The sequence below is a fragment of the Opisthorchis viverrini genome, assembly GCF_000715545.1.
Source record: "Opisthorchis viverrini unplaced genomic scaffold opera_v5_415, whole genome shotgun sequence".
Taxonomy (NCBI): Eukaryota; Metazoa; Platyhelminthes; class Trematoda; order Opisthorchiida; family Opisthorchiidae; genus Opisthorchis; species Opisthorchis viverrini.
In genome coordinates this window covers 235,697-260,949 of record NW_008752070.1, presented here as the reverse complement: position 1 = coordinate 260,949, position 25,253 = coordinate 235,697, and the positions used below count along the sequence as shown (strand labels likewise).

General features: G+C 44.9%; 2 protein-coding genes across 2 annotated transcripts in view; one reads left to right on the top strand and one right to left on the bottom strand.

Moving 5' to 3' along the window:
• Positions 1 to 399: 399 nt before the first annotated feature.
• T265_15262 (hypothetical protein) lies at positions 400 to 24,544 on the top strand (the record flags this gene model as incomplete). Its single annotated transcript, XM_009177316.1, has 6 exons — positions 400 to 739; positions 3,268 to 3,626; positions 7,917 to 8,112; positions 15,883 to 16,026; positions 20,130 to 20,253; positions 24,415 to 24,544. Coding segments are annotated over 6 exons (1,293 nt in total), but the record flags the coding sequence as incomplete, so codon positions are not given.
• Positions 24,545 to 24,982: 438 nt separating this feature from the next.
• Positions 24,983 to 25,253, bottom strand: part of T265_15261 (hypothetical protein) — a gene marked incomplete at both ends in the record, with an annotated part of 8,716 nt that continues 8,445 nt past the window's right edge. The window contains 1 exon segment of the mRNA XM_009177315.1: positions 24,983 to 25,072. Coding sequence (XP_009175579.1) covers positions 24,983 to 25,072 — 90 coding nt within the window.

Here is a 25,253-nt window from a genome sequence, read left to right as displayed (position 1 = left end):
TTATTGGAATTTGAGGTTTCCAGGATAGTCCTCCTAAGTTTGTCCCAGTTTTGGTGATCTCACCAGCCTCGAGTTAGACCTAAGCTAGACTTTTGCGATATCTCTTGTATTCTGTCTTCACTGCGCTTTAAGTTCATAGCGATGTCGGATAACCCGCTTTTTGTCACTCTATCCCTCATATAAACGAACCAAAGTGTGTTCGGATTCCTGTGGACTCGGCTAGCCTAGTCGGGTGAAATACATGACCTTCGGCAACTGTTTATTGTTCGCCTACCTGATGAGCTCTAAGAAGGGCGAAACCGGTCGTGGGCTGTCGATGGATTTTCAGCAACCTTATGAGTAGTACATTACAAATACACATGTTTATTGTTCTCTTTTGCTACCCTCACTCGCACACAGGGAAAGCTAATTCCGCGGATAGACTTAAAACATATCGGAGCTGCGTCCGTATTGGGACGTCGGGAGAAAAATGAGGATAGGCTGTTGGCTTGTCAACTCTCACCCAATCACTTACTGTTTGGTGTTTTCGACGGGCATGGTGGCTCTGCTGCAGCTGAATTCGCCCGATCCGTACTTCCCGAGTGCATCCGATATGGCCTGGCCGCGCTCCAGAACACAGTGCGTAAACGTGGACAGTCACTGCGTACCACTGACCTAGCTCTTTTCGAACCAGTGATGGAGCATGCATTCCTGCAGGTGAACAACCTGATGATGCGTCATTTTTACCACTATGCTACAGGTGTGTTTGTCTCCGATATGGATAATTCACCTATCTTCAATATTTTTTTGCTTGTTCTAATTTTTGAAGATTGCGGCATGCGCTAGCTGCATTGATGGTTTACCCCTACCCATTTGTACTTTTTTCACATTAATTTCCAGGTCTTTGGTTTTTACTGAGCACTGGTTGTCAGCCATGTTGAATGAGATAATCAGGTGGTGTTGTGAGCTCGTGCGATGGTATTTCTGGGAAGGATAGAACATCTATACTGTGCAGGTTATCTTCAAACCAGGGCTATGTAGAGTTGGACGCTTGAGTCCAGATGGCCTCAGAGTTATTGAACATACTCACTCTTGGTAAATTGTCTAATTATTCCCAACAGGACATAGGTATGATATCAAACAGTGAAGCTTTCTTTCGTATTGTTTGTGTCAGTAGTGGTCTCTTAGCAAAGACATTTTATGAATACCCCTGAAGTGCTGTTTAGTTTTTAAGGTTTGTTGTCTTTTGACATACTGTGTTCCACTGACTGAATTTCAACACTCAAAAGAAATCGACCAGAGTCTTGGTACGTCTGAACGATTACCTGAGCACTACGCCCAGTCGATGCCACCACGGCCTGCTTCGACACCACTTGCGTTTTAACTACTAATTATGTGTCAGTAGCCGGTCTTGAAAAATTTGGAGATTGGCTCTCAGCCTGTTGCAGGCTGCATACCCACTTCAGCCATTGCCCGTCCATGTTTTTCTCACCCGACAAATGTATCCTGGTTATTACGAAAACTGCTCAGAATCGGTATTAGAATCGAATTGTTTTTCTCTTGCTGTATTAGTGATCTACTGATGTAACTTAACCGGATCGTAACAATTCTACATATCTTTAGCGATGCTAGTCAATGTGAAACTTGTAACATTTTTTGGCTAGTTTCACGGAACATGGAGTCGTGCATCTCGTTTCATATTTCCACCCAGTTTCATGGCTTGTGGTGATGATAATCAAACCAACGTAAACTCACATAGGCCGCTAGTAGCAGATATGATACTTCTCATCGAACTCTGATCGTGACGTGCAGAATTCTTCGCCGTTCTAAGTGGGTAAGTGACATGAGTGTGAATTCGATTGTTTCAGATTTCTTAGCTAGAACCCGTGAACTCGATTATGCAACCCTGGGGTGAGTGAGTAGAGGAGAAGGTAAGCCCGAAACGGAGTAAAATGTGTTTTCGCCAACACATTCCGACTACATAGCTACTATCAATAACTATGCGGGCAATAGACAACAGAGACAAAAATGACCTACGACCAATACTCCATCAGTTCAATGTTTTGAAGTGATGAGCCTCAACTCTACTGAGCCTCTGACATTCCTGTTGTCCATTGAATTAGACCATAGCAGATAGCACTACATCCCCGGCTAACTTGATTGCACAGGATCGCATTTTTTGAGACACTAGTCATTTTTGCGTCTTTCTCCTATACGCATGAAAAAAGTTACGCCGGTACGATTATCCATTCAGGTTAAAATACATAGGATGGAATTAAGGAGCCCCTGAAATATCCACTATCCGTCTGCTTTGCTGCTGAGTTGGCTTGCAATAAACGAATTGCGGCGAACTGCTTATAAACAATTACGGCTTTTGTTTTTAACGTCAGCTAGCACTCATCCTATCACTGGAAATACGTTGACTGTAAAGATGCGGCTGAGCGGGCACCAATCTTGATGGGTTTACATTCGGCCACTCACGTACTCTCGACCAGACATTCATCATCACATATTCTCGTAGAACCTTCTCTTAACGGTAAATTTCAAATTAGTCATGGTGTGTTGTGTGCCGTCTCATGTTGGCCTGTGTTTCGATTACGTAATAAGTGAGTGATAATCACCGGTTGTACTGATGGTTTGTCCTTTTAATACGGGTCGGAGATTTTGATAAATTGCAGTGAAAAAAAGTTTGATTTCCAGTAATCTTTCTGATAGGCGGTACTTAGCAAACTCGCGGTTTAGCTTACTTGTCGTTCAGACTCATATATATGCACACTATTCATTCAAACCACTCTTTTTCAAACACTCCGAATGTCACGGTGCCATTATTCCGGTTAGTCTACGTTGGAATAAGAAGCACCGGAATGGACTTTCAATCTTATTGTAGTCCATTAATATAGCTCGGGTCGTACCGGGATTCGAAGTTCGACCGTCTGACACATACCACCACTTTTCCTCCAGCAAATGCTGGACGCATCTGAACAGATGAAAGTACTCACACCTGAACAATCTACGTGGTTCTTACCTCTCTTCCTGACGGAGAACCAGTAACTTTCCTGTTGTTGACGGATGGCCCACTTTCCAGGCACGAGTTCCTTCAGACCCGCCGGACTGTTTTTCACTGCTTTCAAGTGGTTGGGTATCTTGCCTAGTCATTTGCATAATCTTTCTCGCATCCATGTGCGATCATTCTGGTCAGTCCACATCGCTCCACATGGAGTGTATCGGACAACCAATAACAGATCTTTCTTGGGGTGATTTTATTCCGCCTGATTTTTTCGCATTTAGCTCGAGAACGGCTGTGGGCTGGCACAACAGCGACGGTGGTTCTGCTCTTGAATAGTCACCAAGTTGTCGTTGGTCACGTTGGCGACAGCCGTGCGCTGTTCAGTCGTCACGGCTCCATAACGGCGCTCACAACCAACCACGATCCAAATAGTACCGTTCTGTTAAACGACATCTGTAAGGATGATGATGGTCGTGGCATGACGGAGGTAGCCCGGATAAAAAAGTGTGGGGGTCAGGTGATCACCAACAGTTTGGGGGTACCCGTTGTCAACGGTCGTCTGGGCATGACTCGTAGCCTCGGTGATTCTCAACTCAAACCGTTTGGTGTGACTGCCAAACCTCAGTTGACAAGTATGAAGGTGAGGTGATATTTTAAACCGCCTGTGATTTGTTTTAATCTCAACCATTGAGCTCGGGATAGCTTGGTAGTCAAGTCATGAACTTACTGACTGGAAGGTCTATGGCTTGGTATCCTAGCAGTATCTCAGCCCCCTCTTGCATCATTCGGGTGGCATGGTAACTGACAGCTGACAGCCTAAACGATTATTGTTATTAGCGAACTAATTGCAAGCAGATTTGGTTTTACGAGAGACTCACATGGAACCCAGCTGCATCTCTCGTTTGTGATGCTTCCAGGCACACCATGCTGCACCAGGCCGCCTCACGTTTCAGTTGGTACGATATTTGGGATATCGCGATACACGTATAGACGTAATACACTAGCCAGAAGTTGCTGAACATTTTTCGACAGCCATGAGGTGACCTGGTGCAATACATTTAGTTGCTTGAAAACTTCATAAACGAGGGGTTCAGCTGGGTTCCAGGTGGGTGTCTCGCAAAACCAAATTTGTCTGCAAATGAGTGTATTTCTTGAAAACAGTCCAATTTGTGTTCAACTAGAACATACAGTTGACGGAAACTCGGGGACTGCACCTACCTGATGAGCCCCAAGAAGGACGAAACCAGTCGTGGGCTATCGAAGAATTTTCAGCAACCTTATGAGTAGTGCATTACGATTATTATTACGATTATTTCACCTAACCACTGGGTCGCATCGACGCCTAACTCGGCTGGTTGGGAGGGCTTTTTCGCTTTTGGGTGACAGCAATCAGAAGCCAATTTACTATTGTACGCCATAAAAGACAATAAACTCAAACTCGGCAACGGTTTTTCCAATCCCATTTCGTGGTCCAACCTGTCGGATATGAAAAAATTTGTCCTGCATGTGGCATTTTGTTCATAATAAATCCGCAAATGGTTAGTTAGGGTTTTGATCTTTTTTCCAGCGCTTTCACTTTTAGTTGTGGTGCTTATGTACCAATAGTAGCTACTCAGCACGGCTGGTTGGCGCACTTCGTGTAACATTTGGTTCTACACTGTGTCTCAGGCTTGTCTGTATTCAACTAGAAACCGTAGTTTTGGGTGACTTCTCAACGCGTTTCACTTGCGGTATACGTAGTTGAATCCGGTTGGCCGTATTCACCTTAGGAGTGGCTCCAACCTGGCTCCAACCTCCCTGTGGACCCGCATTGAGTACCAATCAATTCTCGCAAGTCACTCCTCGAAAGAATGCATAAAACTAACATGGCCAAGGTGATGGATGTGCATTCCCAACTTTTGTGGTGCGTTTCACCCTACAAGAACTCATCTTTTGCCCATTCTTTCGGTTATCTATCTACTATATGGGCAAAAGCGGTAGTTCTCTGATCAAGGTAGTAAACCAGGATTGGATTAATGTATGATGACAGACTGTGCTAATGCTGCAAAGCGCACCGGTTACCTGCGCGAATTGAGGGCAATTCTGTCTGCGTTGTGCATATAAGCATTAAGCCACGGTCAATCGACTGTCTTATCCCACTTTATTGACCAATGGTAGTACCCCATCGGATTGCACTCTCTTCCTCCTTCCAAATTCCACTGTTTTCGGAAAATCTCTGACTGTCTTCGCAAAAAAAAGTTTACCTGAACGCACTATTCACAAGATTGCTAGAAACAGTTCGCATTCCCACTGCCGACATCTGGAATATCGTGCTGACTGAGGCCACCTTTGTGCAGCACACTCGGTGGAAGAGTGCCATAGACGAGCGATCCAGCTGGGATTTAGTTTATTCGCCCGTTAACACCAAGTTGGTTTGCAAATGAGTATGTTGAGAGAAAACTTCCCTGTTACAGAAAAGCCTGAAACCTGTCGGGAGCAGCGTTTTCCTTGTGACACAAAAGTTCGTCAGTTCGGGTGACTAGGATACAAAAGCGGTAGACGGAAACCCAATTAATCGGATTCTGCCTGGCAGCACCCTCAGTCGGTATTAGATGCCGGCTGAAAGTTTCTGTTTGCGTTTCTCCATCACTTAGTGGTGCGCCGACTGGTGAGAAGGAATAGCTTATTCGGAACGCGCTCTTTGGATCATATCACTTGAGTTTAGATGATCCGAGGTGACAGTTGTATCAAGCACGTTTGTTTGACAATAAATAAATCCAAATTCATCTGGCTGACTGAAAACCGAGGAACTTACTGAGCTTAAATTCCGACTTCATAGAATTTATGTGCACGTTTTCATGGGATATTTGTCATATCAAAAAGCTTTTTCGAGCCCGAGATGGCCCAGCGGTTAGGGTGCAAAGCCAGTAACCAAAAGGTTCGTGAATCGAACACAGACAGGATTTTTGATCAGTCCTGTTTAACCTCATAGCGTCTCAGCCCTCGTGCCACCGAGTCGTGAGGCGGCTGTGCACCGAAAGGGTGCCACAACTTGACTACTACTCTTTTTGTTGTCTTTAAGCAACTTTTCATGTTTTTGTGTGAATATGTCAGTCAAGATGAACTGCAGCTGATTCGTATCTATTTTTCCATTCCGCGATGGAGTTGGAAGTATCAGCTTCCAACGAGATTGGTTGCTCTTATGCGTAAAGATGCACCGTCTCCAGTCAGCTATCCCGTTTCGGTGTGTGGAAAATTATGCATAATCAAGACTTTGTTAGAAACAAACTCGACAAGTTTCAGCCCCCCTCTTCTCCTCTTTAGCGATTTTGAAGAAAAAACAGAAAATAAGGCTATCTATTTGTGGGAACACGATGTGTTAAATTTGTCCGCTCCAACTTCAATGGGGGAAAACTCGACCTGCCATTTTCCATCCATAAGTTGGCGGGACTACTCCTCGACCTCTGCGATTGATTGTACAGAACATAAGCCTAACCAGATTCAGGGTCAAGAATGATCCACAAAGAAGCATCTTGGTTCTAGCGGTTTTTTCGTCTGCTGTCTAGGGAAAGCGCTTCCAGTATCAATGTCATGTCTGAGGTGAATATCAGTTTGGAATGTATAGGAAACAGTTAGCGAAGATTACTGGGTTTCATTTGGGACTTCTTCATGTAATTGAAGCTATTTCAGGCGGCAGATCAGGAAAACACTGTGCAATTATTTCATCTTGTGTGGTACTATACAGCTATACAATGCCTCTAGACTCTTCGGCATAGATTGACTTATTTTACGAGACGAAATCTCTATTGAATTGTCGGGATCTCCCACTGTCAACAGAGATCAATGTAGCTAGATTCGAAGTAGCGTTCCTCCCAACGAAGGAAAAACTTCAGTTGTGTCAGTGTCGATCAATTTTGAATTCTGATGTTTGATACTGTGGTGCCCATACCGGAAGTCCGTTTGCCATAAGTTCGCCTGTTAGCCTCACTGTTACAGCTCATTTGGGAGGAATATGCTTGGGGCACCTGACTGATAAACGCGTTTTTTCTGGCTGTTTATCGTGGTTCAGCGGTTTTTTCGTCTGCTGTCTAGGGAAAGCGCTTCCAGTATCAATGTCATGTCTGAGGTGAATATCAGTTTGGAATGTATAGGAAACAGTAAGCGAAGATTACTGGGTTTCATTTGGGACTTCTTCATGTAATTGAAGCTATTTCAGGCGGCAGATCAGGAAAACACTGTGCAATTATTTCATCTTGTGTGGTACTATACAGCTATACAATGCCTCTAGACTCTTCGGCATAGATTGACTTATTTTACGAGACGAAATCTCTATTGAATTGTCGGGATCTCTCACTGTCAACAGAGATCAATGTAGCTAGATTCGAAGTAGCGTTCCTCCCAACGAAGGAAAAACTTCAGTTGTGTCAGTGTCGATCAATTTTGAATTCTGATGTTTGATACTGTGGTGCCCATACCGGAAGTCCGTTTGCCATAAGTTCGCCTGTTAGCCTCACTGTTACAGCTCATTTGGGAGGAATATGCTTGGGGCACCTGACTGATAAACGCGTTTTTTCTGGCTGTTTTCATCTTTCCTCTCCAGGTCCGACACGGTAGCGCATCATTCCTCGCTCTCGTCAGTGATGGTGTCACCTATGTCATGTCAGACGAAGAGATCCAAAGCACTATAGCTTCAGGGATCTCCCACTGTCAACAGAGATCAATGTAGCTAGATTCGAAGTAGCGTTCCTCCCAACGAAGGAAAAACTTCAGTTGTGTCAGTGTCGATCAATTTTGAATTCTGATGTTTGATACTGTGGTGCCCATACCGGAAGTCCGTTTGCCATAAGTTCGCCTGTTAGCCTCACTGTTACAGCTCATTTGGGAGGAATATGCTTGGGGCACCTGACTGATAAACGCGTTTTTTCTGGCTGTTTTCATCTTTCCTCTCCAGGTCCGACACGGTAGCGCATCATTCCTCGCTCTCGTCAGTGATGGTGTCACCTATGTCATGTCAGACGAAGAGATCCAAAGCACTATAGCTTCATGCCGAACTCCACGGGACGCCGCCGAGTGTGTCGTAGAGAATGCCCTACTGTTCGGGTCGGATGATAATGCTAGCGCGTTGGTCATCCCTTTCGGATCTTGGGGTAAAAATTGGATGGTCCGAGGTCGTTCTCAACGGGCTACAATCAGTCCACTACGTGTTGCTTTTGCCCACCTATGATATCAAGAGAATCGCTTACATTGAATTCATTTTCATCCCGACTCTTCTCCACTGAGTTTCCACCGACACACACAAGGCCATCTGAACTATTTTCCTATGCTTTTGACAGCTGCTTTTCTAACTTACTGCTTTACTTTCTCTTGCTAAATAGATGTTTTATAATGACACGGTCGTTCTAATTTCCAAAGAACCCACTTGTTCCTCATTTGTCAACCCCAGCCATTGAAATGGAAAGTTCTTGTGGTCTGATGTGTGCCTACTACTAACAGGTTACCTTTTGTGTGCCTTCCTTAATGTTGTTACAACACCGGGCCCCATCTTTAGACGTCATCAGGTTAATTTTTCTTACGAACAGCCTCATTGGAATCCATTGATCCAGCTCCCTATGGCGTTCGCATCACTTTCAAGGTCTTAGTAGCGTGCTGTTTAAAGTTCTTAGCATTCCAAATTCCGGTACGCTGCCGGGTTCGCATACCTTTGACGATGAAGCTGTATTCTGTGATGGAAGCCTGCAATAAGATCCGCCGCGTGCTCAGCATGTGCCTATCCGACGTCTGCCTCTCGACTTCTCCTGTCTAGGCTTGGGCAACCTGGCAGTATACTAGCCCTCGTGCAACCCTCAGGTGGCATGGCAGTTAGGCACCGAAAGGGTGCTACAGCTGATCGAACGAACCACGTTACTCAGTCGTTGTCCAAGCGGATTTTGTTGTATGGTTGTATTGAAGTTCGTACGAGCTAGTCACCAAATAGAACAGATACCAATGTTCTCGATATATTACTTGAAAATACCTTGGAAAGNGCCTGTCTAGGCTTGGGCAACCTGGCAGTATACTAGCCCTCGTGCAACCCTCAGGTGGCATGACAGTTAGGCACCGAAAGGGTGCTACAGCTGATCGAACGAACCACTTGACTCAGTCGTTGTCCAAGCCGATTTTGTTGTATGGTTGTATTGAAGTTCGTACGAGCTAGTCACCAAATAGAACAGATACCAATGTTCTCGATATATTACTTGAAAATACCTTGGAAAGATTCAACAGTTGGGGGGCTAGTTGGACTGCACACTTTTTGGGTCTGTGTTCGCACTCTTGTTCAGGAGGCATAAATACATGCATTAAGCATGCCGACGGCCTCAGTACCGGCACGAAGGCGACTGCTAAGGGCAATTAAGGCGTTACCGCCATGTAGGAAAGTAATGTTTCATCCCTTAGGAATGTGTTTTAGGTTGTCATTATCAGAAAGTGGAGAGGGTGATGAAGCAACTTATCGTAGCATTCCGTTTCCGAATTTCCAACGAAATACCCAGTTTTCTTCGTCACTATTTCCTTCCACTGCCGCCAAGTGCTTAAAAATTCTATACAACGGTTCCATAGTACCGGTGCAAGTTCATTTCACTCGCTAAGGAAACTGGGATGTCCAGTAGGAGGTACGCATAGGTTGTAGGACAGAGTAGTCTCTAATCCTCGATACTGGAATTCCTTGAACCACGTGTGACCATTGTATGGTCAATGCATCACTTACGAGATGCTAATTGCCGTTTGCTAGTGAAGTCGTTTCCACTTTGCGACTTGGCCTTCCGCACACCATATTCCATGGCTTCTGTTTACTATAATGTTGCTGATACAGTAGACGATTGACACACGATAGATATCTCACACAGCCCGGTTATTTTCGCCCAACGTTCGTCGTGCGCGGTAAGCCATCCGTTCGCGCACCTTCCCCTAGTGCATCGTCCGTCCACTCGATCAGCACAGTAAGTCAGTCCGCTCACCACCATCATCCCGAAATATGTTTCAAGCGTAAAACACTATCTGCTGTGATGATCATCGCAGGCTGGGACAACCAGAAGACAGGACTGAATTAGCGAGTATGTTTCGGTCGGGGTAAAAGTCACTATAAATGGGCCACGATGTTCACTCAACAATCTTTCAAGTCCAGATAAGCGTGCGCGCGACGACCTGAACGCACTCGAGTGAAAGGCTTCGTGACCTTGTCCGTCTTGATTTCAACCATTTGGGCTCAGAATATGGTTAAACTATACTATAGCCTTGCGAAAGTGGTAGCATCAGTTTCATTGAACTTGTTGAACCGCTTACTGAACGACGGTCCGGTTTTTGCCGGCTGCTATGCAAATTAACTTTGCGTGCAAGAAGTGTAACAAAGCAGGTACAATACGCGCTTTAATCAAGACATCCATTCGAGGCTTCCCTTTCCGGAAACCTTTTTTCCCATTTTTCCATCTAGCGCCATTGATTTGTTCCATGTCGTAGAAGCTGCATGAAAAGTTCATACAGCGCACCATTTTCTAAAGCCCAGTAGAGCAGAGTCTGCGTACACGGTCACTCCGATGTGTTTTATCAGCGCATGTGGCCAAGCAGTGACGCAGCGCCAACGGTGCTTTCGGTCACGTTGTGAAGGTCTTGCCATAATACGACCAACAAACCGACGCGGTATAAATTAATGTGGTGAAAAACACCTTCAGTAACTGGACAATTTCCTTCCACGAAGGACCACGAGATTTTAACCGTGTAAGTCATTTCACAGTTTATATAAGCCGCGGTACCGGTCCTTTATGATATTTTCAACTGAGGTTTCGTCCTCTAAGTGAAGCTAGTCCTTGCGGAAAAGCCGATAAGCATTGTTCAGCTGTTTCATCCATGATTGGGAATCGTCACTAGTACTCATCTCCAGCATCTCCAAGATGATTCAAACTCGTCATTTTTCAGCTATCATTTGAAGACCAAGCTCAACTGAAGTCTTACAAAAACCGACAAAATTACCGTGACGTAATTGCGTAGCCATTTCTGTTGCCATCAAATTCGCCTGGGTTGACACGGTATAGTTTTTCGAATTCACTGTCAATACAGACGGGATCACGTTTTGCCTGCTTATTTTCGCTCGCACCTCAGAGCAGTCGCTACATTTACTGTTAGGCAGTCAGTTTTTGCGCGCCAACAGAAGGTTGGTGCACTGAACTGCCGGCTGAACGGGCTGAAAAGTCGATTCCCACCTAGGATGTGTTTGACGGGCAACCTCGTGGTTGAAGACGTATTGATGCCAAGTCTGTCATCTGTTTTCGTAAGAACTGCTTAGTCCACACTTGTTTCACCCCGCTAAAATCACCGATTATTTGATGCTCTCCTTTTATATATGATATTTGATGGAATCTGCTTATGTTTACAGCCTTCTGTTGGGTATTGGATTTGACTCGTTGTTTACTATGTCATACATTTTTCGACCACCGAATAGTTCCACGTGACAAAATATCTATAAATTGTAAATTTTGACAAGCCGAATGACTCAACTAATTATGGTCCATAATCTACCATAATATGGCAACTATGAGTAAAAATCTCGCTCATAGTTTGGTCGGCGTCACCAGTGAGAATGAGGCTCGTACACCGAGCCTGTCGAACTAGCCAATCGAACCTAAGGTCATCTCACTGTGGACGTCTAGATAGGTAGCGCAAGCCGTAAGGTCATGCCGCGATCGTTTTCCGCGCTTTCTGAATCTCACTGTTCCCTGAAAGTGGATGTCGAGGCCCTGTGTTTACCTTAGCCAACTGACTACGAGTATGACATCCTTGTAAATATAGCTACATACTTCACACTCTCACCGATCCAGTATAAAAATTATATCGATTACATAAGGTACTCTGCAGTTTGGTGAATGTGATGAGATCCTCCATTTTTCCTCGAATTTATGGTCTGTACAAAAGTGCTAAAGGCACGTTCATTCCCATATTGACAAGCTGTTCGCAGTTTGCCTCACCACTCCCCGTTGTTGGGGCCTTGAATAAAACAGGATTGATTTGGATAGAAACAAGGACGCAAATGAAGAGAAGTCTAGACAGGAACTCGAGCCCGTGAGTTGTCGCCTTCCAGGCGAGTGTTGTAAGAATTGAGCCACCGCAACCAATGGCTCAACTAGCGAATGTGCTCTCAGAATCTACGCCACTTTTTAGTAGATCAACATCTGTTTTTTGCCAGCGTCAATGTTGATCGATCTCGTGTGGTCCTCCTCAACGAACTGGATGCTGATGACGAACAGGGAGTTGATAATCTGGAATAGAAACCCAAGTACGTACACGATGTTTCCTGTATATCTGGACGACATTACTTTCGGCACGTTGTGAATGTTACGCAAGGGACTTGCCGATGTTTCTGGAAGCAATGGTGAATCGGTGTTAGGTGTACATGTATCCCCGGTTGTTCGACCTGTAGAACAGTCATCTGACGTGCGAGAGATTGAGGATTTGTGTTCCGCCCCGAGCATCTGACTTTGTATCTGCACTGCGCGTAGTGTTCCCATTTATAACTTCCTGTAAATCCTACTTCTACACCTAGTTAATAGTCCTTGTACTTTCTTGAAGTTTCTACAGTGGTAAATAGTGTTGCGAAGCATTTTTAAATCAAACTGGTTTAAACTCCATCAAGTGTCTACACGTCGGTCACCGGCCATCCTAGATTTTTTATGGTATAGCCAAAACAACCGTCTTTTTTCTCAAGCCGTTCAGATTCAAGCAATTCGACAGCACACGGTTTGATTCAAACATTCGTTCCTACCTGCGGTAAGTCTTTCTTCAGAGGTAGCTTTTTATTAAACATTAATCAGACATTTCGCGATTTCTTTACGTCACCGAATTTGCCTACTTACCTATCCTAGTATGGCATACACATTTCGGAAGCTAAACTGTTCTTGTATCGGATAGATTCGGAACGATCGGAGCAGTAAGAACACTACTCGATTTCTCACTATCGTCAACCGAGGTTGTTACATAGATTAAAAATTAGTTTGGGAGCAGCTATTTCGTTCAATATCCTCTTTCTGCTTAGAGGTAAGATAATGCACCTATTTTAGGGCGGTTTTTTCAGCTTGCAAGCCAACGAATGCCGGTCGATCAGTTTTTGCCGGTAGAACCGAATGAATACAAAGCCAAACCCTGAGAAACTTCAATGAGAACAGCGCTTTTTCCGACGGAAACGATCTACGCAATCTACTCGACATATAGCCCCTTCCCCGTCCAACTGGTCCTGTTTATTTAAACTATTTACCAAAACTACCACAAGTTCATGACACGTGCTTTGAACAGCTAAACGGAATAAAGTTGTATGACCTTGAGGCATCCGATGCGGTGCACCCGAACCGTCTTCCGCGCTCGTGTGTTTACGATAGCTGGGTTGCTGTGATACCTCTGCAAGACAATCAACAATAACGGGTGTGTTCAGGGTACCCTAATGTCTAGTTTTTTTGTGATCGCTGTGATGTGAGGTGCTCTTTGAGAGCCAAGAGCGCGTCAACGGTGCGTTGAGGTTAAGGACAAGGTTATTTGAATGTAACAAGCACTCGTGGTGCTGTTCTATTAACGGTAACGTTAAATTAATGGTTAGTTAATGTCATGTTCTGGGCTGCATGCATCGCAGGGATTAATTTACCTATTTGAGTTGAAATTCTTATCAGTCAGGGCGAGATGAACGCCATATTGTCGGATTTGTGCGGGGGCTTTTGATTGTTCAATTTTAGCGTAGTTGAGATCGGGTGCGAGGGATCACTCTTTTCCTGCATTAGACTGGGATGCTATCTAGGAATACCATTAGCTCAATTCCTGCTCCTGTCCGGTCGATCGAGTTAATCAGTGCTGATCAGCCGCTCGTGGCAGAACGGTTAATTGTTCAAACAACTAGACGGTAGGTCGCGGGTTCGACACTCTCCGGAGTTTCGTGAGAAGCGCAGTGTTGATGCTTCCCAATAAGGTTGATTGGCGTAGATTGGCTCCACTGGTATGTTAATTAACAGCTTTACTGGTTGCATTGCAACCATTCATTGAGACTGCCCACAGTTAGTTTGAATTTGTTCTTTATAAGTTCCCCATTCCATATGGATCGTCCGTCTAAGATCTAACGAGGATTACAATGTAACGTACTCTCTCAACACTAAGTTCCTCTAGTCCTTCAGAGCACCCTTGTTGTCGGTCATAATCATCATTACAAGCGGTATATCATTATTACAAATTGGCACTCATCTGCATTACTTATAAAATTCATAAATATGCATGATAAATAATAAGTAATAATATAATCGTTCAGCTGTGACACCCTTTCAATGCCCAGCTGCCATGCCACCAGAAGAAAGCACAAGGGCTGGGATACTGCCAGGTTACCCAAGCCTAGACAGGAGAAGTCGGGAGGCAGAAGCCGGGTTCGAACCACGGACCATCTGGTCACAGAATTTGCGCTCCAACCACTGAGCCATCTCTCCCCAAGATGTTATCGCGCAAGGCGACGTAAGGTAACGTTTTAAATATTCTTTATTGTCCAACTTATTGTCCAGTTACTTGACCGGCTTGGACTTCATTCGATGCAGCTATAATAGACTGTATTGTTATCTCGTAGGCACCAAGCAAACTCTGGTGGTCTCAGACAGTCCATCGGGCTTAGTCGGGTCGATGAACTTAAGGAGTATACTGGCCTAGCGTCTCTTGCAAACACTGGTATCAACCTGCCCAATGATAAAAGGTGAAAGATAGATATTACTCCGTGCGCAATCACTTGCTTTTCTTCTCTTCTCTTTACTTATTCAGCTACAGCTGAGAAGGCAGTGGTGCTTAATAGTTGCATTGGGAATTGCTCTTTCGCGACATTATGTCCAATGAAATGCCTACCGGATATGTTTGACGTGATAGTCGGTGGAACTAGCATCATGTTTCGGCAGCCAGCCAGTTTTCATACGAAAGGTAATCTGCTGTTTCGAAGGGGCTCAGATAAGAAACAAGTGCATGTCAAGATCATCCAAAGTAGTGATTTATCGATTCCATCGAAGCCCCCCTTCAGTAGGCTGAAGAATTTACTTTCAATTTTCGTCTGATTTTTCTGAGAAGGCGTGAGGACATCCCGAGGCAGAATTGATGGCAATAGACGAATTTTAAGCTCAGTCGTAACCTCGGTCTCATCAACCAAATCCCCCGGCTTAAAGGCTGCATCCGGGGTGACTTCACTTGAAACTACCTCATGGTGGCGCACAAACTATGTGATTTGTACGGCTATTGACCTGATGAATGCGCAACTGTCGCTGCCCTTTGCAACCAGCTATTGATGGATAATTTTGTCCCAATCGCCTTGCCGACACACAAATCCCTGTTTCCATTGTTCACATTGGTTCCAGTAACCATTCTTGATTACTTTCATTTTTTGCCATTCTCTTTTGTCAGATCTGCATTTCACAGCATATCTCACTTCCCATTTTCGTCCAGTATTCTGACGAGTTCTTTCGAAGTTTATTCATGCACTTATTTCACCAAGCATATTGGCACATGTACCCAGCATGGCATCAGTTTGCTTTTAGACCCTAACAGAGCTATCAATGGATTTTTTCGTTCTCAGAGTTTTTCATCCGGTTCGGATAGTGGAGACTTAACACTCTACAGCGAAAACAAATCCCCGGTCCATAATCTCGAAAGATGCCTTAACTATATTGAATATGATGGCCTAAATCTCTCCAACTTCATGCATGCTGCATTAGAGAAATGTTGCGAACAGGTCGGTTGTTCTGTATGAAACCTGATCATGTCCATTACGCTTCCTTTGGATCGTTTGGAACTCTCAAAAAACTACAAGGGCCAGTCAAACATAGATTTGATCAACTGCCAGTATTCCCTTATTGAGATGCATCTAACCTTCATTTCACTCTAATTTTCAGCCTTTATTATGTCGGCGAATGAAGATGACCAACTCCCTGTTTATCCTCTTAATGAGTGTGGTGAACAATTGGCTGAGCAGCTGAATGCTCGTGGCCTCAAATGCCAATTTGTGGTTTGTGCTCCTGGCAGAGTGAACTTGATTGGTAAGTCGCACGTGCATACACACACTAAGTTGAGGTTTGTACCCTATGGTGGAAATCAGGGAAACACCGGTGACAACCTTGTTGGGGTCCATTGCACACTTGTGGCTTCCAAAGACGCTCAGGAGTGTTCACTTGATGTATTTTTCATGCCTGTATTTAAGGGAGCCTGGGACAACTCAGTGGTTAAGTTCGGCGAAATTGCTGACCTGAAGGTCCGTGGTTCGAACCCAACCTCCGCATATCGACTTCTCCTGTCTAGGCTTGGGCAACCTTGGAGGGCCTCAGTCCTCGGGCTTCCTTCTGGTGACATGACAGCTAGGCATCGAAAGAGCCTTACAGCTGAATGACTGTTATTAACCTACTACTACTGCATTTAAGGAGGACCAGGTATCCAGGGGCCTAAGCTGGCGATTAACTACCGTATCGATTGTGTCTATCCGGGGATCGAATGCGAATCCGCGATATAATCTACGGGACCACTCTGTTTTTACTTATTTTACTTCCGCACGGTATATAATTAACTGTCCACAGCGATCCCCAAAGGGGAATACTCCTCTAGGGGGTGCACACCTACTTTCTCCGATGTGAGATAAACCGAAAATTCTGTTTTGGTGACTCTTGTTTGAAGGTTCATACACTGCGCACCTCTTGCGTTCTCACAAAAGCCTGAGGAGTCATCGGTAGGTGAAAGAGAGAGCGCGGCGCTCTTGCTTTACGCGACCTTCACTTGGCTTGGTCTGATCGGTAATTTACTTTGGTGGCAAGTTTTTTTTCGTTTCACACAGTTTCAGTGCTCATTGAAGACAATAAAGTTAAGATATATGGTTGGAAAACGTGTGAAAACTCGAGCTGTTGTTGAATTCCCAATACTAACTAAGTCACATGTTTTAATATCCCTTTCGAAGTATGGACTGATAACATAATCGATCGTTCCATCCGAGCGATCCCCGTGACATGAGTGCCATTAGATTGGCTCATCATCCCGGTGCACGCCTATTTGTCCCAGCCAAATTTCTGGTAATTTATTGAATGTCTCTATCATTCACTTCAGTTAAACTGGAACGTTTCAGCACGTTATGACAACAACGGATGTATCATACGCAACAAACGAGCCATCGTATTGTCGACTTTTGGCACGTGAAAAACGATGCATCTGTTGCCAAATTACGTCATAAGATTTGAATGCAGTGAGTAAGTTCATAGCTACGGAGGTTTGAGAAAACGAGTGATGCTCATGGAAGTTGTCCAGATATGGTGAGATCTAGACAAGGCAAAATTTAATTCGAGCACTTATTTGGTTCTGTCTGTAAGCGGTGCTGCTAGATGCCCAGACTTAGTTTGTATCATTATTCGGTGAAGCACTGTATACAAATTCTCCAGAGAAGAAGAATATAGAGCCGTAGATTGGCGCACCGTTATAGTCAACACAGTTAGAGTGTTATCCCCTAAAAGCGCGCACTTTATCCTAGGAGGCACATGCCCTGAAACGTACAGCTGAGTTAGACATCAGCTGATCTACGAGATGTGTTCCGCTAATTTGCCAAAAACATAGCTGGACGCTGTTACCGTATAGAACGAATAACAGAATAACAATCAGCCAATGGATTTGACGATACCCTGTCAAATAGGGTGAGACATTTAGGGACCGGGCAAGCAGGAAATGCGGAATGCCTTTAGTGTGTGAGTTTGCACTCTTACATAATGGTCCAGTTCCTCGTTGATCTGTACACAACTCCCGTCATCGAGGGGATGTTAAAGCCTTCATATGCTTCAAGGTGAATATTTTTTGAGATATATTTCTTGCGATAGGGTTGTACTGACAACGCACTCTAAATCCGGACATAGATACTAGCTTCTGAAGCGAATGTATGTGGCGCTGGCCGGGATGGCATCCTGAGGTTATTTGACCAGTGAGGTACGTCTGACTCGGCTCAGTTCAAGCTTTTGACCATGGAACATGTAAGTGGAGTGCGATATTTTATTTAACAAAAGAGCCTTGATAATCTTTTGATGTAATTCTGTGCACGTTTTGGCGTCCCACAATTTCGGTCCAGTGAGCCGGATGGTTCACGTCACCACCAGTTGGACTTTCGAAGCCTTCCTCTAAATCGCGACTTCGTATTTATTTAACTGGATTAATGGTATTATTGATGTCAGAATTAAGGTTTTCGAAGGGATACTCGTTACAGGCACCCTGTCCGATCAACCTAATATCTAATTATGCGTACGAGCTGGCGTAAATGATGCTTTTCAACCAGTGACTAGCATTCTCTTGGAGCGCCTATCTTGAGAAGCAAAATCTCCCGTAATGCAAATAAATTTTGGATCTAACCGTTTCGCGTTCTCCAAGGAAGTACACTCCACGGAACATCCTCTTTGGGGGGCATCAGTCTATTCCAGAAGGATCGGCATACGGTGATTGTTTCGAACCAGTGTTGGCCAGAGCGGTGCAATAATTTTGGTTATATTGTTCTTGTGTGGCACACGACTACTCTGTTTCGATCGTTGCAGAGAACCGGTTCACCGAACAAGGTTGAGGCAGGTGCACAGTGATTTTCGGATTTGCAGGACAGATTGCTCTGGTTTTGCGTGGCGGACATTTAAGCGGGCATTCATTGTCCGCGAACACCAAAGTGGATAATTCGGGAACGGTGACTTGAGAGGACCGGTATTACCCTTTTCCCCCTACCCTTTTACTTCAGCTCGTTCCTTGACCAACATGACTACACCCGAATCGTGGTTCGTCCGTTTGCTTGTTTGATGATAAACTGTACGGTCGTTTGTCGTATCATATCATATCACGGGAGCAGAGATGTGCATGACAGATGAAATAACCTAATGATACACCGATTTCGTGTACACATCGTAGGACCATTGTACTTCCTAATGTAGAGGGAGCCATCCCTAAAGAAAGGTCGTTCGCTTGGACTATCCACAACAGCGTTTCTCATCAGACATAGTATATCAGATGTATGCGCTGCGACAAATCAAATTCATCTTTTAAGTTAATCGTCTGTCTTAGGGTAAGGGATTACCTTATTTGTTAACTACGGCCGTCAGCATTGACACCAACAGCATCTTTGCCACTGATGTTTCATCGCCGTACAACCACATAAATGTTAGCGAAATACACTCATTTGCAAACTAATTTGGTTTTACGAGAGACTCACATGGAACCCAGCTGAATTTCTCGTTTGTGATGTTTCCAGGCAACTGAATGTGCTGCACCAGGCCACCGCATGTTTCACTCGCTACGATATTCGAGATATCGCGATACATGTATATTTGTAATGAACTACTCATATGGTTGCTAGAAATTCGTCGACAGCCTACGACCGGTTCCACCCTTTTTGGGGCTCATCAGGTAGGTGCAGTCCCCGAGTTTCCGTCAACCTTATGTTCTACTTGACACCGAGTTACAGAAATTAGCGAGGTACACTCATTTGCAAACTAATTTGGTTTTGCGAGAACCTGAATCTCTCTGTTGTGATTTTTCCAGGCAACTGGATATGCTGTGCCAGACGGCCTCATATTTCAGTCGACGAATTTTCAGCAACTTTGTGAGTAGTGCATTACAGATAAATGTTATTTTAGAAAAGCTGGCGAAAGTTGAACGGGAAAATGAGTGAACAGGGAAGGGATCGGGCGTTAGATTACAATTTACACCCCCAAATGTTCGATTGGACAAGCCGAATAGGAAGTGATATAGAAAGCGTCTTTGACATTGGTTATCCCTCATGACTACGGAGTTTCTTTCCTATTAATCGGACCATACTGACGCTATCCCGATTTTTGGTAACCCCTTTGATTTTCTTCTGTCCACTCTCATTCTACCGACCTCTGGGTTTGCGTCTCATCTAGGATTTGGGATGGAAAATAACGCTGTTTTCAAGAGGTGACAGGTCAATGTACAACAATGCGATAACTAGCTTGGCTATCCCGGCTACCTGGAAAATAACCATCTGGTGCATGCTCAGGTCTCAAAATGACTTACACTCACCTTCCTTTTCAGGCCTTTCGTAAATTAGAAGGACCATCGCTTTCGGATGCGATGCAATGTGTACGCTAGTTCAACCGCTTATATGATTTTCTTTCTCTCCCAGGTGAACATATCGATTATAACGGGTATGCTGTTCTCCCAATGGCTTTGGAACAGGCAATTCATTTGGCAGTGGCAACCTGGCCAACCAAATCAGTCATTCTGAGCAGTTCTGATGCAAATTACGAGTACGTGCTTCCACATGTGCGTCTTTTTATTGGAGTTTACTATCGTGGTACATCACTTGTTATCCGTACCATTCTCAACTGAGAAGAGACAGTGCCACATCGTTCCATTTGTGGACCGGTATCCCAAATATGACCCACGTGGTTTACCGAAAGCCAAGCGGAGGAAATCGTGGTGTTCAAATTGCCGGATTTGCCTAATGCAGTGGCAACTAAGGAATTTAGAATTCAAACCGTATTGATAATCTTTGCGAACCACCAGCCGGTTCGGTTCGCTACAATACGTGACCCTACCGGCGAAAACCAGCTAAGAGACTATGTTGAGTATGTTTGGACCGAATTGGCTAGCGGACATTTTGCGGGCCTATTCAGATGTTTCGACTTAGGGATAGTTCCTCAGTTTTCCGTGAGTTCATCAGCCAGGGCGACCTTGCCAGCCCTCACAAGGGGCATTAAATACGGTCACGGGGGGCCGAAAGCCACTATAGAAAGGACTCCGCTGCTTGAAATTTTTTCATTTGGTGCTATTCATTATTTATTCCGCCTCGCAATCTTGCGTGTGAATTAGGTTGGAGCGTTAGGTCGCCGGTCCAATGGCGTAAGTTGACAAAAGTCGGGATCGATCAGGTAAGAATGTATGTTAGTTAACAGTAATACCCGGGTGACCCTATATTTGTTCGACACACTGTTTGCACGAGGCTCCTTGTTCTCCTGATCACATTCATTTCCTTACAGTCTAGTTGTTGAACACCATTCGTCATGTCCGAGTTGTGGTCTTGGAAACTTTGACTCGATTTACTCATCTTGAATGCCACCGATATGTACTCGTGTACAGTGCATTATCCAAGGACAGAATATGCAAAATATCAGGCAACCATGGAGGAAATGGCACCACATTGAGTCACACTTAATGTTCACGATTGGATGAAGTTTATTCCACCGACTTTCTTTTCTCAGTCGGCATCACCTGGCACTATACAGATGTGACGTTATTCTACTTTTTTCTTGCAATATCTTTCGTCCTCTGCCGTGGTTCCGCTCCGCTGTGGACTGTTTTTGTACACCAATATCGCGACTGTTTCAATGGAGCCACAGGGGATCTAAGTTGTTTGCTTTCAGTGGCTATAAAGAAGACCTTCCAGACACAAACACGGATAACTTTTCAAGCGGAGAAGTCCCAAAACTACAATCCATCGGTTGTTCCGTCCTAAAACGGCTATCTTCAGTCCGTTGTGTGGGTTCTTCAAGACGCCTCCCCCGAAAAGATTTCGTTTCACCATGAGTACCAATGGTGTTCGTTCTTGGTCATTCGTACTGGTATTTATCCCGTCCGACAGGCACAACAGCACAACACACGTGGTTTTGCTCAAATAGGCAAACACAGAGCTCAGTTATAACACTCGTGTAATGTTAGAATAGGCAAAATTACCTGAGTATTTTTGTATGTCATCATGGGGGCGAGATGGCTCTAGTGGTCAGAGCGCGAAATTACTGACCGGAAGGTCCGTGGTTCGAACCCGACCTCTGCCTCTCGACTTCTCCTGTCTAGGCTTGGGCAACCTGGCAGTATCCCAGCCCTCGTGCTTCCTTCGGGTGGCATGGCAGCTAGGCACCGGAAGGGTGTTACAGCTGAACGCTTATTATATCACCACGATTTAAAAACGAAATGTGATACAATGGTGATCTGGAGCACATTGAGGATGAACGAAGCAGATCACTCTCCGGGATTTTTGTAACAGGGTCGAAAAGGGACCAGCAGTAGGTTGAATTTTTGTCTAGAATCATTCTTCACATCAGTTGAAGTAGTTAGAAAAGTGAGAACAACATTTTGAATAAATGTTGTCGTTTATTCAGCCAGGGACTAGCTCTATTTGAACCGACTACGAACTACTCAGAAGGTAAGGCCAGACTCGTGACTAATGTAGCCCAAGCAAGGGATAGGTCAACCTTTTTTCTGTGGTGGTTCGCAACGAAGTGAAATGGTTTTGAGAGCATTTTTTATCTCCTGTCATTTTTTGGGACCGGCATCATAGCCTACTGAACCAAATCACAAAAGTGGTTCCCGACCGAAAGTGATCGTTTGGTGCACGTTCGTGCTGAGTTGTTGAGCAGGAACAACTAGAATGCACCGTTTCTTACACTGATGCGGTTTCGTCACCAATTCTTATCCTTAAGGCCGAAGGATGAATTCAGTGCTTGTAAAAGTTGAGGTAAGTGATGGAAAGCCGTGTTTTTCGTCCGACGAACTATCTTTATTCAAATCTATGAAAGCCCCATGTGGTCCGCTACTTGAAACCCGTGATTTGGTTGATGGGTTGCTTTTGTCTTTCTATTGGTAACTTACCTCTATTCCATGCGTATTGTATTGTATTTATTATATGCTGTGTATTTATCCGAAAATGGTGCGCTTTTTTATGGGGTATTCCCACAACTACTACTACTGCAGACCGAACTGATTATTTGCTGCTAACAGGGGGCGAGATAGCCAAAGTGGTTAGAGCGCAAATTTACTGACTGGAAGTCCCGTGGTTTGAACTCGACTTCTACCTATCGACTTCCCCTGTCTAGGCTTGGGCAACCTGGCAGTATCCCAGCCCTCGTGCAACGTTCGGGTGGCATGGCAGTTAAGCACCGAAAGGGTGCTAGAGCTGAACGATTTTTGTCAGCTGCTAACAGCTTGCCATATGTATTTGCCTTGAATTCGTCTTACAAATGACGCGGGCCACCGAACCACTTTTTCCATACATGGGATTTCGACCGTTTGGTTGTCAGTGCAACGCATACGAAATAGTTCGAGCCTTGATCATGTGATTATGATGTTTGTGCTTCAATGCAAGCAACTTGAACCATTCGGTTGGCTGAATAGCGTCTGGCAAAAAATTTTTGTGGTCGCCTGCTTGTTATGATTTTGAGTCCCAGAGCAAATGCACCCAAATCCCCAATATGAATGATATCGTGATCCAAAATTAATTACTGCTATTGACGGTTGCCCCATAATAAGCCTGAAAATAATCGGTGCTTGAGAATTAGCTTCCGTCTTAGCTGTATACAGTTCGAGGTCCACACGGTCAGTGTAGTATTTTGCAACGCCCTTAGGAGAACAATATCTCAAGGCTATTCAAGGTGTTGTCAGTTAAGGCCCGAAAGGGGTGCATGACTAATCTTCAACAAACAATGAGAGTGAGTAGGAATGCCTTTTTGCCGAGGAGCGAAGTGAGTACCATTGAAAATGAGAGATGGTAGCTGGCTATGACCAGGGGCGAGTTGGACCAAGTGATTAGAGCCCGAATTTACTGACCGGAAGTCCCGTGGTTCGAACCCGACCTCTACCTCTCGACTTCCCCTGTCAAGGCTTGGGCAGCCTGGCAGTATCTCAGCCCTCGTGCATCCTTCATGTGGCACGGCAGCTAGGCACCGAAAGGGTGCTACAGCTGAACGACTTTTTTGTCTACGACCTTCCTCAATTAGCCAACAATTTCAACCAGGCTGTTGTGTCTTTAGAAGCCTGCGTCCCGAACCTACGTCGTCCGACAGTGGCATGCAGCCATTAAATCGTGTTTTATGCTGTATCAACTCATCGATCACCGAATCCATTACCCAGATTTGGGAAATGGATCACTCATTGGGGAACCATGTATTGAAAGTTCTTGGAGATGGAGTGGGCTTTGAAGATATGGGAAATTTCGTGGCAACCTCGTGGAGGGTGTTTACCCTGGACTCTTTTGGACAGCCATCTGTATTCAGAGGGATCCTTTCCGGGGAACCTGCTTCATCCAGTACGACAGTCGAGTAGCGCTGTCCACCCAAATATCATGTGCTGAACTCAAGACAAATAACGGCTGGGAATTGTAGGCGAAAACCTCGACTGCATTGTGTAAAAACACAAAAGATGACTGCTTATTCTGACTGGTGAACTGAACGTTGATACATTTGACGGCTTTTTTAAGGGCCTTTATCACCGTGGTTGCGATGCTTAGGTCACCGGGTTGATCGAAGCGTTGGCGGGCAAGGGAGCGGTGAGGGTTCTTTGTCTGACGTTGTTTTTGGTGCTTACGCATACACGACCTCCCTTGTGTACAAATACCTTTCCATCTTGCCGTAAGAAGTTCCAGTGTGCGGAACATTGTGTCTTTTTATCTCCCATCCCCTCCATGGTTGTTGAAGGCCCGCTACTGTGTCGATTGAGGAAGCACTCACATTCGGCTCAGACGGTCCACCAGTCGCAGTGCAATGGTTCCATTATCCGCTTTGTGCTTATCATGGAATTGCCGACTATGTGAAACAGAACAGTATGGTGAGTCCGTTTCGAATTCTGACCATGTCATCATCATTATCTACATGGACCCTGATGCTCTGGTGTGGTAGAACGTTTCCTCCCTGGTGGCTGCTGTAGTAGACCGAACGTTCAGTCGGGTACTGTCAACTCTACATGAGTACCTTTCAAGAATGCTTGTGTGAGCTGTGCCGTGTGACTAGTCCCCATATCTTTGGGGACCACACCTTGGTGCTACTCTTGAAAGCAAAGCTTGTTTAGGCTTCTAGGTGGCCGTAATACATCTAGCCAATAGATTTGCTTGCCGAAAATGGCTCTGGTTGGGTTTTTTGTTCACTCCAAGCGATGGACGGCGTGGAACAGATCGGTACTAGTGAGATTAACATAAGCGACTCGCTTGTTGACATTCGCACACTGCCATTTATGATGATTGCTGTAGCTAGCTTCTTCCAGTTTTCGTTAAGACTCTTCTGATCGCCCTTTGGATTCGGCTTCTTTGCGATACAGCCAGTCCGTGAACCCTTTCGCGCTTCCACTAAACAACAAATACTATAGAGAGTGCATACTACTCATGGTGTAACGTGATGCTACTGATGGGGAGGCATGCGAGTCTTTGCGATACAGTCCGTGAACCCTTTCGCGCTTCCACTAAACAACAAATACTATAGAGAGTGCATACTACTCATGGTGTAACGTGATGCATGCTATGGGGAGGCATGCGAGTAGTATG